At 45.3% G+C, this 14,667-nt stretch overlaps 2 protein-coding genes and 1 long non-coding RNA gene across 4 annotated transcripts; 1 reads left to right on the top strand and 2 right to left on the bottom strand.

Annotated features, from left to right (window-relative positions):
* Window positions 1-33: 33 nt before the first annotated feature.
* On the bottom strand, window positions 34-7,772 carry Shf (WNT inhibitory factor 1). 2 transcript variants are annotated; one of them, XM_076801174.1, is made up of 8 exons: window positions 7,496-7,772; window positions 6,357-6,499; window positions 5,130-6,277; window positions 3,911-4,153; window positions 3,214-3,357; window positions 2,038-2,190; window positions 761-856; window positions 34-684 (listed from the first exon to the last, which is right to left on the bottom strand). In XM_076801174.1, exons 3-8 carry the CDS (start codon window positions 5,281-5,283, stop codon window positions 458-460), a joined length of 1,017 nt encoding a protein of 338 aa, XP_076657289.1. In that variant the 5' UTR covers window positions 5,284-6,277; window positions 6,357-6,499; window positions 7,496-7,772; the 3' UTR covers window positions 34-457. The 2 variants fall into 2 exon arrangements, with proteins under 2 accessions (XP_076657289.1, XP_076657290.1); XM_076801175.1 differs by lacking the exons at window positions 5,130-6,277; window positions 6,357-6,499; window positions 7,496-7,772 and adding an exon at window positions 4,501-4,607.
* Coq7 (ubiquinone biosynthesis protein COQ7, mitochondrial) lies at window positions 1,062-2,015 on the top strand. Its single transcript, XM_076801176.1, has 2 exons — window positions 1,062-1,221; window positions 1,304-2,015. Exons 1-2 carry the CDS (start codon window positions 1,062-1,064, stop codon window positions 1,732-1,734), a joined length of 591 nt encoding a protein of 196 aa, XP_076657291.1. The 3' UTR covers window positions 1,735-2,015.
* Window positions 7,773-8,474: 702 nt separating the features above from the next.
* LOC143361621 (uncharacterized) lies at window positions 8,475-14,653 on the bottom strand. The gene is made up of 4 exons (XR_013083495.1): window positions 14,157-14,653; window positions 13,540-13,945; window positions 12,285-12,397; window positions 8,475-8,816 (listed from the first exon to the last, which is right to left on the bottom strand). It is a non-coding gene; the product is annotated as an uncharacterized LOC143361621 (long non-coding RNA).
* Between the last annotated feature and the right edge of the window lie 14 nt (window positions 14,654-14,667).

A 14,667-nucleotide genomic window follows, 5' to 3' on the forward strand; every position in this document is an offset into this window, starting at 1 on the left:
AGTGACGTTCCACGAGTCCATTGTCGACGCTCGTAAGGGACAAAATACGCTTTATTTTTTTTTTTTACAATCATAATAAATCTAACAATATAAAAGTATATTATTAAAAATAATATTTAATAGTATAAAATGTTGTAAAGCAGCTTTACATATCACATCTGGGGTGGGGTAAATTACTAACTATACACGTTAGCTCAAGTGGCATCGACCAATTGGATTTTCAATTATTTCTTTTTACTCTCTTGATTAAGATAATACTTTTTTCATAACGTTGTAAGCACAAGTTGTTTTAAGTAGATACAACTTAGTAAAGTAGATGCGAGGTTCAAAGACACATCATACGTAAATGCAGTCTGTGTAAGGTTCAAAGGTTTACGACAGTTAGGTAATGGATCTTAAGACACTAATCCAATTGGTTACAGACACGAATACCACAATGAAAGAAATGTGTCTAGTTTCAAGCCCATGGCTTATTCTTATTACACAATTTTCCATACCATCCGTGTTCGCAAAGACACGTATTGTCCGGTTGACATGTTCCGTTTCTACAAGCTCTTGTACAAGCGGAACGCTGTGGAGATCTTCTACCGATTTCGCAATGATCACCTTTGAAACCTGCGGGACATCTGCAGACATTGTTGCCTTTGCATTTTCCTCCGTTCAAGCAGGGTATTACGCATTTTGCTAAGGACAAAAAAGGCACATCTTTTTCTTAAAATCATGCCCTTTCCTGGAACATCATCTACAAATTGTAACTTACAGAATTCGCACCGTAGTCCAAAATATCCTTTAGGACATTCGCAGGTGTCTTTCTGTACACATTTCCCACCATTTAAACACTTCTCCGCACAGATACCTAAAATTCATCAATTTCCAATGAAGATACAGATTAGACAGCGGATTTTATGCATTTATAGAAACATCAGAAAACTGTGAAAATATCGAACTTCTGCACTTATATTTTTATACTATAAATTTGCACAAAAGTCCACAGCCTACACGACGAATTTTTCAAAAAATCAATTACATCGATAGTTCTCTTTGAAGTTTGTAGGAAAAAAATGTTGCGCCTAAGGCAGCTTGGAGTTCGCTACAGCAGCAGCACGTCTGCAGCATCGTGTGCGACCAAGTCAGACAAACTGTTAGATTCGATTATAAGAGTAGACCATGCTGGAGAATTAGGAGCCGATAGAATCTACGCCGGGCAGATGGCCGTTCTAGGTATAAACTAGCTATAAAGATTATGAGGATAGTGATACCGTTCTGAACACACACTTAAACCTATTCTGCGTGCGCGGAACAGGTAAGACCACGGTTGGTCCAACGATTCAACACATGTGGGACCAAGAAAAACGGCATCGGGCGAAGTTCGAAGAGTTAATTAGGAAGTACCGCGTGAGACCCACTGTTCTGACACCCGTTTGGAACATTGCCGGGTTCGCGCTGGGTGCTGGAACGGCGCTCATGGGGGAAAAAGCGGCCATGGCCTGCACCGTGGCCGTCGAAACAGTGATCACGGAACATTACAACGACCAGTTGCGCGCGTTGATGGAAACCGGTGAAACCGTCGACGAAGAACTGCTAGAAACAATCAAAAAGTTCAGGGACGAGGAGCAAGAACATCACGACACGGGTATAGACCACGGCGCTGAACAGGCGCCGTTCTACGAAGCCCTAACCAACGTGATCAAGTTTGGCTGCAAGACGGCCATTTCGATATCTAAAGTGATATAGTCTGTTAGCATAGCTCGTAGTTTCTCATCGGTATGTAGAATACAATAGACAGCGGATTTTATGCACTTACGACCAAAGCGTGTTGGTTTAATTTAAAACAATAATCATTACTTTTACTGTATCACATATATGTCGATGCATATGTAATAAGCAAAACAATTCATTCAAAGAAAGAAAGTAAGCAAAAATTTCAGCTTGTTGCGCTTCAGGTAGAAAAAAAAAGGTTTATTTTGCGTAAAGATCCGTTGTCTAATAATAAATAAACGGTTTTTTATTGTGTACTATGCATCGATTTTTTAATACCTCCTTCGCAATACGGTCCCTGGAAACCCGGAGGGCAGGAGCAGATACCAGGAGCCGTACAGTTACCGCCGTTCATGCAATTAGGGTAACACAGCGCCTTCTTGCAATGGGGTGGTCCCAAGTAACCGTCCGGACAAGGTCCCGGATTGGGCTCTATAATAAATACATTATTATTCATATGCGAGCTCGCCGAAACAGGAATTCTGTGACAAATATGTGTAACCATAAATGTATTGTAACGACGCAATCCCATGCACGCTACCGAAGCATATTAAATCTCATGCGTTTTACCGGCTGATAACATGCGAACGCGGCCAATCAATATTCCATTGATCGTCATCTTCATCGGCGACCGAGCAGCAACGGCCGGACGGTTTTATCGCGAGGAGGAAACACAGGAGGCATTCAATGATTATTTTTCGCAACGCCCACTCGAATCCAAGCAGATAAGCGTAAATTGCATGCACCGACTGGCCGTTTAACGAACGGCAGGCCATTTAAGATACCTTCATTAACGTGTACATTTCGGGATATCTCGAATACCGGGACAGAACACAGCCGTGCATTCATCCGGTTGAAAAAAGCCAATTAGGCAATTATGGTTCACGGGGGCGTTCGCGACCAAGGACCTGACTGGTCGCTATAGTGTTTCAAACGTCCAGAATACACGGTTAACCTTTAAAATAAATTTTAAAGGCTCGCTGTTGCAGCGCTTGGTTGTTGGAAACCAGAACTTGAAGACAATCGATTTTGGTTCTTGAAACGGAGTATCGTTATTCCAGAGAACTGTTGCATGAATTGCGGATTTTATGGATTTATGAGAAAAATGCGTAGCAATAACTTCATAACTTGAACAATAAAAATATTTAACCTTGCAACATACAAATATTTCGGAATTTTGTCTTCAGAGTGACGTCCCTGTACACATATAATTATCTAAAATGGCTAATATTTTGGATTTTAACGGTTCCGTGTGACTTGTTTTCATTAGAATTGTGTAGCAGTTGTTTTCGGAAGAGTTTTAAGTCCTGAGAAGAGCAGGGAGCTAATAGAGAGATAATTTCGATTATTTTCGACAGTGGCATGCAGCAAATCAGGCGAGATGAATTATTGCAGATACAGAACTGTATGTGTGAGTGGAGAGATGGTGATCGTGGGCGCGATTGACGCACTCACCGCGCACGGTGCATTCTTTCCTCAGGTTCAAACGAAGGGGTGTCCCGTTTAAAGGTTTCCCCTTGCGTGTCTCGATCATCAGACCGATGCCCAATTGTGCTATGCCCGAGTTATTACCGGAACAGGGCAACATCACGCTGAATTCTGCGACGGAAATACATTTATCAATTTATTTCAGTTCTTTCCCGGTCGGGCCGCCCGTCGTAAACATCTTCGAGTCTCTATACTTACTGCCACTTATGGTGGTGCTCAACGCAATGCGTAGTATAGCTCGAGCCATTTGACGCGTCATTATCAAAATCTTGATTTCTTTATTAATCTAACCGTGTCGGATCGTATAGATAATAAATTTTCATGTAGCTTTTGTGACTTGCTCTTTTTCTCGGTCTACATCACTTTTAATGATACGTATTAATATAAATATAAATATAAATATAAATTTGTAAGGACGCTAATATATTATTTTCAATTTATTAAAATTACTGAAAACAGAAATAAATTTCTGTCCGTCTCACGCAGTTGATGCAAACAATTTTTATTTTGCATACGAACATTGTTGTAGATCGTGTAATTTTTAAAAAATTGTATTTTTTTGGGGAATGATACAATTTTTTCTGTATTGTGAGATTTATGAAGATGTTTACAACGTTACCCTCTCCGATTATTATGCAATAGCGACGGAAGTTGCGATACTAACCCTTCGGTCTCTTCGGGACTCTTCCCTGCGTTTTGATCGTGATCGACGGCGTTTTCAGGATCGACTCGTCGAACGATTTCAGCCGATAGAAATTGTAGTAATACTTTTTCACGCCGGATTTCCATGTGAAGTTCACGTACGTTACCTCGCTCGGGATGATCGGCAATTTGCTCTCGAATTCAGGGTCCAGAAGGTACGACAACACCCTGCCCTCGGTGATCGCGAATATTTCCATTTCGAGACCTAAACGTGACAGAAAGGAAATCGTTTTCGATCTTTCTCCCATCAACGTAGTAATTACTAGACCTCGGATTCCACGCAATTGAAATAAAAATGTTCAATGGAATAGGAGTTGTTTCAGAAGCAATTAATCCTGCAGGGCAAACTAACTCGCCAATTCAACCATGACAAAACACTGTGAGACAGGTTTTCCACCTGCCAATGGGGTACATCATCCCATAATACGCGCAGACACGTTACGACCCAGACCCAGACTACGTTACGGTACATTGTTATTATTACATATGTAAAATTTCATATATACGCCAACAGTCCTCAAAATATTCTAGCAGACACAATATGCAGCATACCCTCTCTGAAAACTGCGATACTCGAAAAGTTAATTCAGGACACTTGCTGCAAACGTCACGTCAACGTCAAGGGGGCCTGCTTCGGTCAAAAAGTCCCATCCCTTGGTACATAGCCTCGTCGCTTCAATAAATGAACGTATTATTCTCGTCGCGCTTTAACACGAAACGACTACTACACGCACCGACTTAATCATTTTTCTAAACAGTCACTCGTACAGAAATGCAGTCACTAAAAAATCGCGTCCGACGTTACGAGCGACAGAGGTTCTTCGAAGGTCGTTTTACACTATCCGCACAGATACGGAACGGTTCCGTACAATATAATAATACCTTTTTTGTTTAGTTTCGAATACGTGTCTGGGCTGATAGTACGAATATGCAAACGAATTAAAGAGAATATTTGCGGAACGGAACCGTTCCGTGTCCTGTGCGGATAGTATAGATCGTCCTTACTTCGCAAAATCCGGGGGGAAGGGGGGGGGGGGGAAACCGCGACACACCCGCACGCAAGGGACGCGTTTGACGGTCGGTTCTCAATCCGGAAAATCGTATTGTACTTAGTATAGAATATCCTTAGTCGCCGGGAAGGTTCTCGGCGCCGGTCGACAGCACGGATACCGCACACTCACCGCTGAACATTTTAATCTGTTGCTGGTCGATCCAGAGAGAGATGTCACCGGACGGTTTGTGTCCATTGCCGGAGCGATGGTGATGCCTCGCGGCCGCCGTGTCCAGGAGCAGAACGATCGCCGCCGAGGCCAGGGCGGCTGCGGCCCACTGCATAATTAACGACGTGCCGCCAGGTGTTGCACGGTTTATGACTAGCCCCCCTTTTGTGGCCTACGCGAACAGGTCTATCTGTCTTTCTCCCGCGGCCACGGGCCCCGGGCGCTGCCTCGGTTGGTCTGTTGCTTTTCTCTCTCTCTCTCTCTCTCTCTCTCTCTCTCTCTCCCTCTTACCCCCTCTCTCTCTCTTTTATTTTTTTCTCTGGACCCGAAGGAAGGGAGGAGAGAGATAGACAGACTTAGAGAAAGAGAGAGAGAGAGAGGGGGGAAGAGAGAGAAGGTTAGAGAGAGAGAGGAGAGACCAAAGAAGGAACACGCCGCGATTCGACGCGTGAAATTCGGGATTTCACGGCAAGAAGCTCGAGACGAACGGGCACGTTCTCACGCACGCAATCTAACGAGCTGACACGACCCAACAAGGGAGAGGAGTAGTCGGGCCCCGAGTCGAGAGAGCCGAGGGGCCGGTGGGGATCACACTCCCGACCGACCGACCGACCGGTTGACCGACGACCAATAGTCGTCTCTCGCTCGCACTCACTCGTTGCTTCTCGGGCTCCGTCGGTAATGCAGAGCACGCCCTGGCGGCCGGGTGACGGAGACGGGCCGGGACGGGACGAGGGGCGGGCTTACTCGGGAACACCGAGAGACACCGAGCGTACACACGTGCGTACGGGCCGCGTCGCTGCGGCAAACTGACTGACTGACTGACTGACTCAATGAGAAAAGGTCCGCAGCCGAACCAGCAGCAGCCGCGGCAACGGGCAAGTCCTACCAAGCCCGTGAGACCGCGAGCGAGATCTTTATCTTGCCGATACACGACGGGATAAGGGTGCGTGCACAACGACACGACACGTACGATTTCGCCTCACCCTCTCCTCCCGGGATCCTAATCGACGATCGATTCGGCGACGCTTCCATTTATTTTATCTTGACATTTTGATCGGCAGACTTCTCGGCGGTATGACCCACACACAATTATCAGATGGGGGATCCTGAATATGAAATTTCAATAGCTTTATCAGTTTCTGAGATATTAACGAAAAACTGGCAGGAAAGATATTTCGGGCTTACCCGTTAATAAATAATTATCAACTCTGGCCGACTCTCGCATTCGATAATTCACTCGCTTCATAAAAATTAATCTGATGCAGACAAATTTCCGATGGAGTAACACTTTGCTCCCAGCTACACCCTTGGAAATTTATGCGTACTGTCTGAAATAAAAATGACACAATATCAGAACGATGCTAGTAGTACCAAGATAGTAACAATTTTGATAAAACTAGTGATCTTGATCACAATTTCAACAATTCTTGTTGATCTTCTTATTGGATCTATAACGAAAGAGGACAATTTTAAAAAGCACTTTTAGGTGATAAAATAAGGGTGGACAATTTTTAAAAGGACTTTTACGTAATATAATGAAGAAAGACGATTTTAAAGAGTATCCTTGCCGATCCTCTCATTAGACCCGTCACAAACGGCGACTAACTATAGACATGTGCCCTTTAAGGTCCTCGATCCGGCGATGACTACGCGTAGAGCAGTTCCAAAATGAGTTATAGAGTTATCGATTGAAAAGTGTGTCAGCAGAATCGCGTCGCGATGATCGAGCGAGTAGCAATTTTCTCAGGGAAGAGAACCGGAGATCGGGGAGAAGGCAGACCGACCGGTCGGTGCGTGAATGATTAATTGCAACTGCGGGTGTCGATGATCCTAAACGCAACGTTACGCTTGAAAAATCGACGCCGGCTCGGTGGGATCGGCCCGACGACGCGACGGTTCCGAAGGAAAGGAACGAAGAGAAGAGGGGTCCCAGAAGACTGCCGAGTCATACGGAGTTGCGAACCTCGCCCATTGAAGTCGAGAAATGTTCTATTCGGTTCTTCCGAGTTCTCGACTCGGGGACGCAGACGAAGTTAATGGCTGCTCGGTGTCAAGTTCCAGAACAAAGTCCAAACTGCAATTCTCTTTGCCGAATGCAAAGACAGACAGCCCGGGGGAGGGACAGAGAGAACGAGAGAGAGAGAGAGAGAGAGAGAGAGAGAGAGAGAGAGAAAGAGAGGGAGGAAGAGGGAGAGAGTAGAGTGGCCGAGGAGGAAAAGGAGGGGACTAGAAGACGAAGTACGGGAATGGAAGAAGAAACGAGGAGGAGGACCCCGGCCAAAGACGTTTAAAAACTGGTTCCTTCCACCGATCTTTCTTTTCACCTTATTTGCTAATCCGAATTCTGATTTCCATATATCCGCGTGTACTATATTCGAGTCCACCGGCAGATCGGTATCGGCCGGCTCTCGGACCGTAAAATATGTCGACGGGTCCGCCTCCGATTTACCAGAAGATATATCCGCCAGATGTTTATCGGGACCGAAGCGTGTCTGTCTTTAATAAAATCATCCGTATCCCGTGGAACAGAAGGAATCCGAGCGGGGAGCCTCTACCCGCGCTAATTGCTACCAAATCGACGTCAATTTTGTCGCCGATCCTCCTTCGAAGTACATCTGACTGCCTCCAGCATCGGTCTATGCGAATATTTTCCTTTAACAAACATTTACCATTCAATTTTTCAGCCTGACAAATTCTTACGATTTTTCTATCTGGTCAAAGCTACTTATCGGTTGAGCAATTTATTCTCTGTTGTCTAAAATCACTTTTTAAAATTGTCTTTCCTCATTTAATCATCTTCAAGTATTTCCGAAACTTGTCCCCTCTTGTTTTATTACCTAAAAGTTATTCAATTGGCAGAAAATCTTCCTGGATAATTTTAGATTAATCTATATTCGAGGCATAAAAATAAGTATGGTACCATTACAATGCCATTGAACGTTGTAAAAAGTTCTAGCTATTCACGTAAGGGTCAAGTAAATTAATTGACCATGAAATAGACGTTACAGCCGAGGATTCAATCGTTAGCTAATAGCGTTAGGCCAAACAAGAGATGAAAATATACGAAAGGGAATTATTGATAGAGATTTAAATGGATCTAGAAATGGACAAAAGCGTTCGGCTCGCTCGGGCTGATTGTCCCCGGCAGGTCGTCCATCACCTGACGAAACGAAGAAACGATTAGGGCCGGTGAAAGACTCTCGAATCTTCGAGAGGGTTAATAAACCCGAAGTACACGGTGTTACATGGTTGTTCGCGTGATCGGTTCCCTGCGCGGGTATTCTTCCCGTACAATGTTCTCTCTCTCGGATTTCCGTGGTCGTTTTGTAATCCGTTACAAAGGCCGGCTTGTTAGGTGCCCCGCCGGTGTATAGGACACGCACGATTTTACACTCTGCCGCTTGTGGTCGTTCAGCCCGCAAAGATTTTTCGCGCCTCCGCTCCGCCGAAGCCGAAGCCGAAGCCGAAGCCGAAGCTGCCGAAGAAGACGGTTCTCTCGCGAGACGCCGATGGATCTTCCCGAGGAGATCACGTCGATGATCACGTGGGACTTTCTACAAACAACCGTCGACGACCGGGAGGTACGTATATGAGTCCCATCGAATGTACAGGGTGTTCTGCAAATCGTAACAAACGTCCCAGTGTCTGCAAGAAAAGGAAATGCTAATAAGAATTTCAAGATGATAAAACGAAGAAAGGCAATTTTTAGAAATACTTTTAGGCGAATACTTCTAAGTGATAAAACAGAGGCGGACAATTTTTAGAATTTTTAGGTCGTGAGACGAGGAAAGAGAACTTTTTTCAGAGAACTTTTGGACGATAAAACGAGGAACGACCATTTCAAGAAGTGCTCTTAGGTAATGAAGTAAGGAAAGACAATTTTTCAGAGGACCTTTCGACAGCTCATTTTAATTCCGTAGACAATTCTCAGAGTTCTGAGACGATCTAGAATTAAGGAAGCTTTCCGTCGATCCCCAGCGTCGACCAAAATCGACGCGAAAGTAGCGAACAGGCGAATATAATGGGACGGTCGTGGACTGCATTACTATTTCCGAGCACAGGGCTCGAATGGTCCCGAATCAATGAATAATGCATGATGCGCGATAGACGGGCCGCTTGTGCTGCGGCTCGAGCTCGTCAACGGTGAACTGTCTTCCACGAGGGATCTCCTTAACTCACGGATAAGAGCTGTATTTAATTTAACGCTGTTCAACGTTCGGGTTACTTCCCGATAAACGGTATTCGCGTTTCCGACCGTGGAATCGGTTGGACCAGTTGTGCTAATCGAATAATACAATCACAAGATATTCCCAGAAACCTCGATCCTTTCACTTCTTTGTTTTTTCGAATTAATTCGAATAAGCCTTGCGCTATAATATCGAGTCAGACTTGTGATGAATATTTAGAACAGAGTTTACCGAATACAGACTCTTGTTGAAAATATTTGCAAGTGTTTTGGATGTAGTGCGTTTACGTCAAAATGATTTTTGGGGGAAGTAGTGAACGTTAAAGGAGTCCTTGGAGGTTTACTGCTAAAACAGATGATAGCGCAAGGGGTTAGGAGATTAGGGCGTGAGATGACCTTTCAGGGTTTTCAGGGCGCGAAAAGTCAGGGATGTTCAAAGGTTCGTGGGGATATCTTCATCTCGAAAGGTCAGAATCGCGCCGGGTTGCCGAGGGGTACGGCGGCGGGGGCTGTTCTGGTTCCGTCGGGTAACAGGTTTAACAGAGCGCTCAATGAATAGTTGATAATAGTGTCCATTGTAGGCCGCGTGTCGTGGGACGGGCCCCATCTAACAAATGGCCCATTGTTATCTGTTACGGCCGTTCGGTTTTTCCTGTTGCCCCTGCGTGCCTGCTATCCTTCTTCCCGTTGTGTCCTTCTTCCACAACCATGAGCTGCACGAAACGCCACGCCACGGCGGCGTGCACACGGGGGTAAATCACGAACCGGCGAAACGATCTCACGTTCGGGGCTATTATTACGCCGTTTCGCCGATTGAAAAATACACGCGAGTTATGCCCGCTCGTAATCGACAGCCATAAATACCATTCCTCCTTCGTCCGGGCGTCCGACTCGACCCGACACCTACCGTAAAACACCGCTAAATCGCACCTCGACGATTTGTTTTTAATTAAACCGCAAAAGCTCGTAACCGACGCTCATCCTACCGCAAACTATGTTTTTTTTTTTGTTCTCCCTCAGAAGCAACTGGATGTTCGAGAAAAATTGCTTTCCTGCGTTCAAGGTTCTACAGTCTTCGTTAAATGATACCCGATACCGTACAATGCTTTCTCATGAATAATAATTCTTCAGTGGTTAATAGTTCTCTATGTTTCTCCAAACGGTCACAGCACGATCCTATCCCATCCTCCTAAGCAGTGTTTTCTGAAGGTTTTAGTCGGCGGACGATGTCTACGGACAAAAAGTTAATATTTTTAATGTTTCTGTTCATTTATACTTTCGTCTGTTCTTGCCAGCACAGTTGTCGCTACCAAAAGAAACAATTTAAGTAACTCAAGAGAATGAGATGGTGAAAATGATGAATGGAGTTGTAAAATTTGAAGGCGTCCGAGTTCGTGAGAAAATATGGCGATACACTGAGATGTATGACAAAACATCGGACAGAGATCTGGCCGGTGTCATTTTTACAGGCGGCAAGTGTCGAGCGGACGAACCGGCTGGATCTCGGGATAATCGATTTCACGGGTATCGGAATCGGCTGCGGAGTAACCAATTTTTCTTGTTTAGGACGCCGACCGCTAATAGCCGAGCGAAATTAAAGGATATTCGGTGAACGCGACGCTGTATATCGCACCAGGCGGGTAAAAGGCATCCTCTCGTCCGACAAGGGAAGGTACAATTGATCCGAGGAGCGGATATTATACGGAGCTCACGAACCGGGAGAGTTGTTCCTCGAGTCCTCCTCCAGAAGAAGAAGAAGGAGAAGAATAAGGGCCTGGTCTCCGGACGAGCGCGGCCGGTGCCGGTTTTATTCCCGATCGAATGTTTTTGCCCGACCGTCGCAAACCTAATTGGATTCGCTACGATCGACGGCGGAGAGCCGTATTATGGCGGGCATTACGCAAAATCACGTACCGTGCCCCGGCGCTTTTTAAATGTCGATCCGAAGCCGGCCCGTTTGAACCCGTATCAACACGGTCCCCCAAGATCCGTGATCATCGTGCACGAGAGGAATGAGATCGGGCCGTCGCGCGGCGATTCGTTCCGCCGCTTAATCGCAACGGATACTTTGTATCCACAAAATTCGTTTCTCAACGCCGCTCCACCGGAGCGGTCCCCGTTTCTTGCCGGGGGCCCCGTCGACAGGGCCCTTTTTGCAACCCTGATCAAATCTAGACTCACAATGGAACACCATCCGTCTGAAACGCCATTTTTCTGCGCTGCTACCTCACCCTTTCATCGCAACAACGGTGTACAGTAAAACCTCGCTCGTTGCAACCTCAGTTCTTTGCATACTAGCGATTCCCATCTCTTTCCACAAAGTCTACTCTACGAATCACTATGATTGTCCTCTGCTGTTCTACAACCTTCTCCACGCATTTTCGGCCCCGTTTCTTGCACGAGCGAGGCTCTACTGTATACAGCGTTTCCAACTCTTTATTCAAGTATCAAAAATGCAAGAACGTGCTTCAAACGAATACTGTGAAGGCTTCGGATTTAACTGCTCGATCCGAGGCATTTTCGAAGGCTACGCCCCCTTGACCCGGCCGCGCGTCTCGCTCCCCGTGCCGGTCATAGTTCTCGAACCACCTCAGGCCCGTACCATATGAACCACGCGTGGCGCATTAGGGCGATTCTTGTATCAATAGGTTTCCACATCACCCACGAGATACCATACTAAGAGGATGTAATCCGCAAGTTTGGAACCCTTTACGCAAGATTATCACACATCCATGTTATCCAAAACTTGTTTGAGGAGAGGCCCGATGTCTGACTTGGAGACACTTAATTTATTACTTTCAAGCCTATACTTCGTTACCTATTTTTCTAAGCTGCCTTCAAGGGAGAAAACATGGATACATTTATTGGATACAATTTGTGAATGGTATTCGCAGGTGGAGCAATTAGAACGAACAAAATTCACTTACTGATTATGTAAAGTCTGAAGCATGGCTATCCATAAACAAAGTGTTTGGTTTTCCAATTTTTTCTTCTACGAGCCATGAGTGAAACCAGTTTGCCAACCACTCATACAAATTCTCTGCAATCATCCATTCCTAATCAGATTTTCCATAACTAATCTCTTTGGCATTTTTTCATAAATATAGCATGGGACTCTCTGGTATGCAAACAATGGAAGTACTGGTACCAATTGTCTGGCTGGATTTCCAGTTATTAGAGTCGTAACGCATATATTGTATACATTTTAATTATCTTTGGCAACCAATGCAAGTGTTAAAAATGCGTTGTACCAATGCCAACCTGACCAGTTATGGCTAAATGGGCTTTTTATTTTTAATTTCCTAACTAATGATTTGGCACTATTCAAAAGTTGCTCTTTTGTTACTGGAAAGCCAAGGGAGCTAACTTGTAAAATCCATTGGACCGGAATATTTTCATTATCATTACTTGCTACATTAATGGAGAGTATTAATACTTTCCAAGGCTTCGGAAATTGTCTCCCCTGTATACTGAACTCGTACTTTATTTGTCCTTGTTTTCCTGTGAAATGACTCGAATCAAATCAATTTTCGATAAAAATTAAAATTTATCATTTTCACCGGGCTTATGTGATACGAAATAATATTGTTGGGTATGTGTTTTTTCTTGATATTGTCCTTAGCTGGGGGCACTTTTTTGCCGGTTGTCAAGTAGCGAGTATGTAGGTTATGTTCGCTGTCAAACACAAGTACCGCTGTCCGGTAACGCCAAAGTTGATGAAAAATCGTGACGTAGTCACGGATCATCGGTAATAGATTAATAGATTGTGCCCTACAAAAATGTTTGTCCTCACGTGCTCGAAGGATCGCAGTCAACGGTTGACCTTACCGACGAGTCCTCTAGCGAGCCTAAGACGAAATGCTCCCTTTCCCTTTTCCTTCTCTCTCACACTTCAGCCGATGCCAAAAATCCAACTCCACTGTTCAAGGAACATTCAAGCGGCAATATGACGCGCAGATATTGGCGGTTGGCAGTTTTTAAATCTGCTCCCCTACCTTGAATATGCACACTGGTGTGCGCAAAAAAAGTCGACATCGCAGCCGCCACGTAGGCGATCATCACGTATCGTTCAACGCCAAAAAAGTTGACCGAGTTGACTCGCCGCGTATTGACTGAGTCAACTATGGCACCAGTACATCAGTGGCACGGCAGGCGCTAACGTCGATACATTTAAATACATACCTGACGGCGCGGCCCGATCCCGGCCCGGTCATATTCATTTCTGCGTCGTCGGCTCTCCGTTTCCCTCGTTTTGCCCTTTTTCTCTTCACCATCCCGTTTCTCGTGACTCGACATGGCCGGGGGTGAGAGAGAAATGCTGGTACCACGGTGGGGGTACACGCCGAATGATGGGCCGGATCTGGATTGAAGGGAACCGATGAAAGTGGAAAAACTTGGGAAAAGAAATGGCGGGAGAGCGCCGACCGAACGGTAGAACAAGCTGGGAACACCGGTGACGTCGTTTCGTATGATTATTTCAGCAATCTAGCGGTTCGAGACGTTTCCAAGGGATACATCTTGATGGTCCTGTTGAATTTTCCGACAGAGATGCTGACAACGGTGCATGATAATACCACTCTCCATATCTCTGAAATGATGTACCATGATATTAATAAAGGAACACGATTGTTATAAAAATACCCCCGACATCAAACACATATTTATCTACGCTTACAGCAAATTGTTTGAAAAGGCTGTGAATATGTATCTTTGGTGGCAACAAGTGTACAGCATTTCTTATCAAATTTTTGTACATTTACTGTACATTCATGGCCACATATACACATAAGTCTACTTACAAACACTACAACTCCAGTATATCTATTGTATAGACAGCTACAGCTAATTTTTTGGAACGATACTTGATGGAATGGATGCTGTATTGTCAAATTATGATGTGATTCCGTGCACTTGAGTCATTATCGAAATTCAGTTTCTGGATTGTTGAAGTATCACGCTGTGCGCCTCGCTGCAAGAAGAGAGTAGGGGAACGGAGAATAGAGCGAGACATGTATAGCAGGCAGGAGAAGAAGGAGGGGAGAGGCTCACGAGAGATCAAGTTAGAGTACCGGCACAAAAAACTTGTCCCGCATAATTACATTATCGGTCACATCTCGTTCGACTTCTGTCCGCGCGGTTGTCTCGCTTGCCTGTCTGAACGTGCTCCCGTGGACAGAGGGGGCTGCCGTCCTCGAAGACGATGCGACGGGGGCCCCATGGGAGCCCATGGAAGCCGCAGGGGGTCCCCATCCTTGCCCTCTTCGCTCGATCTTTCCCCCCGGAGCTTCGATCCCGATCGAAAATTTTAAC

Source organism: Halictus rubicundus, chromosome 15, assembly GCF_050948215.1.
Source record: "Halictus rubicundus isolate RS-2024b chromosome 15, iyHalRubi1_principal, whole genome shotgun sequence".
In the NCBI taxonomy this organism is placed as follows: domain Eukaryota; kingdom Metazoa; phylum Arthropoda; class Insecta; order Hymenoptera; family Halictidae; genus Halictus; species Halictus rubicundus.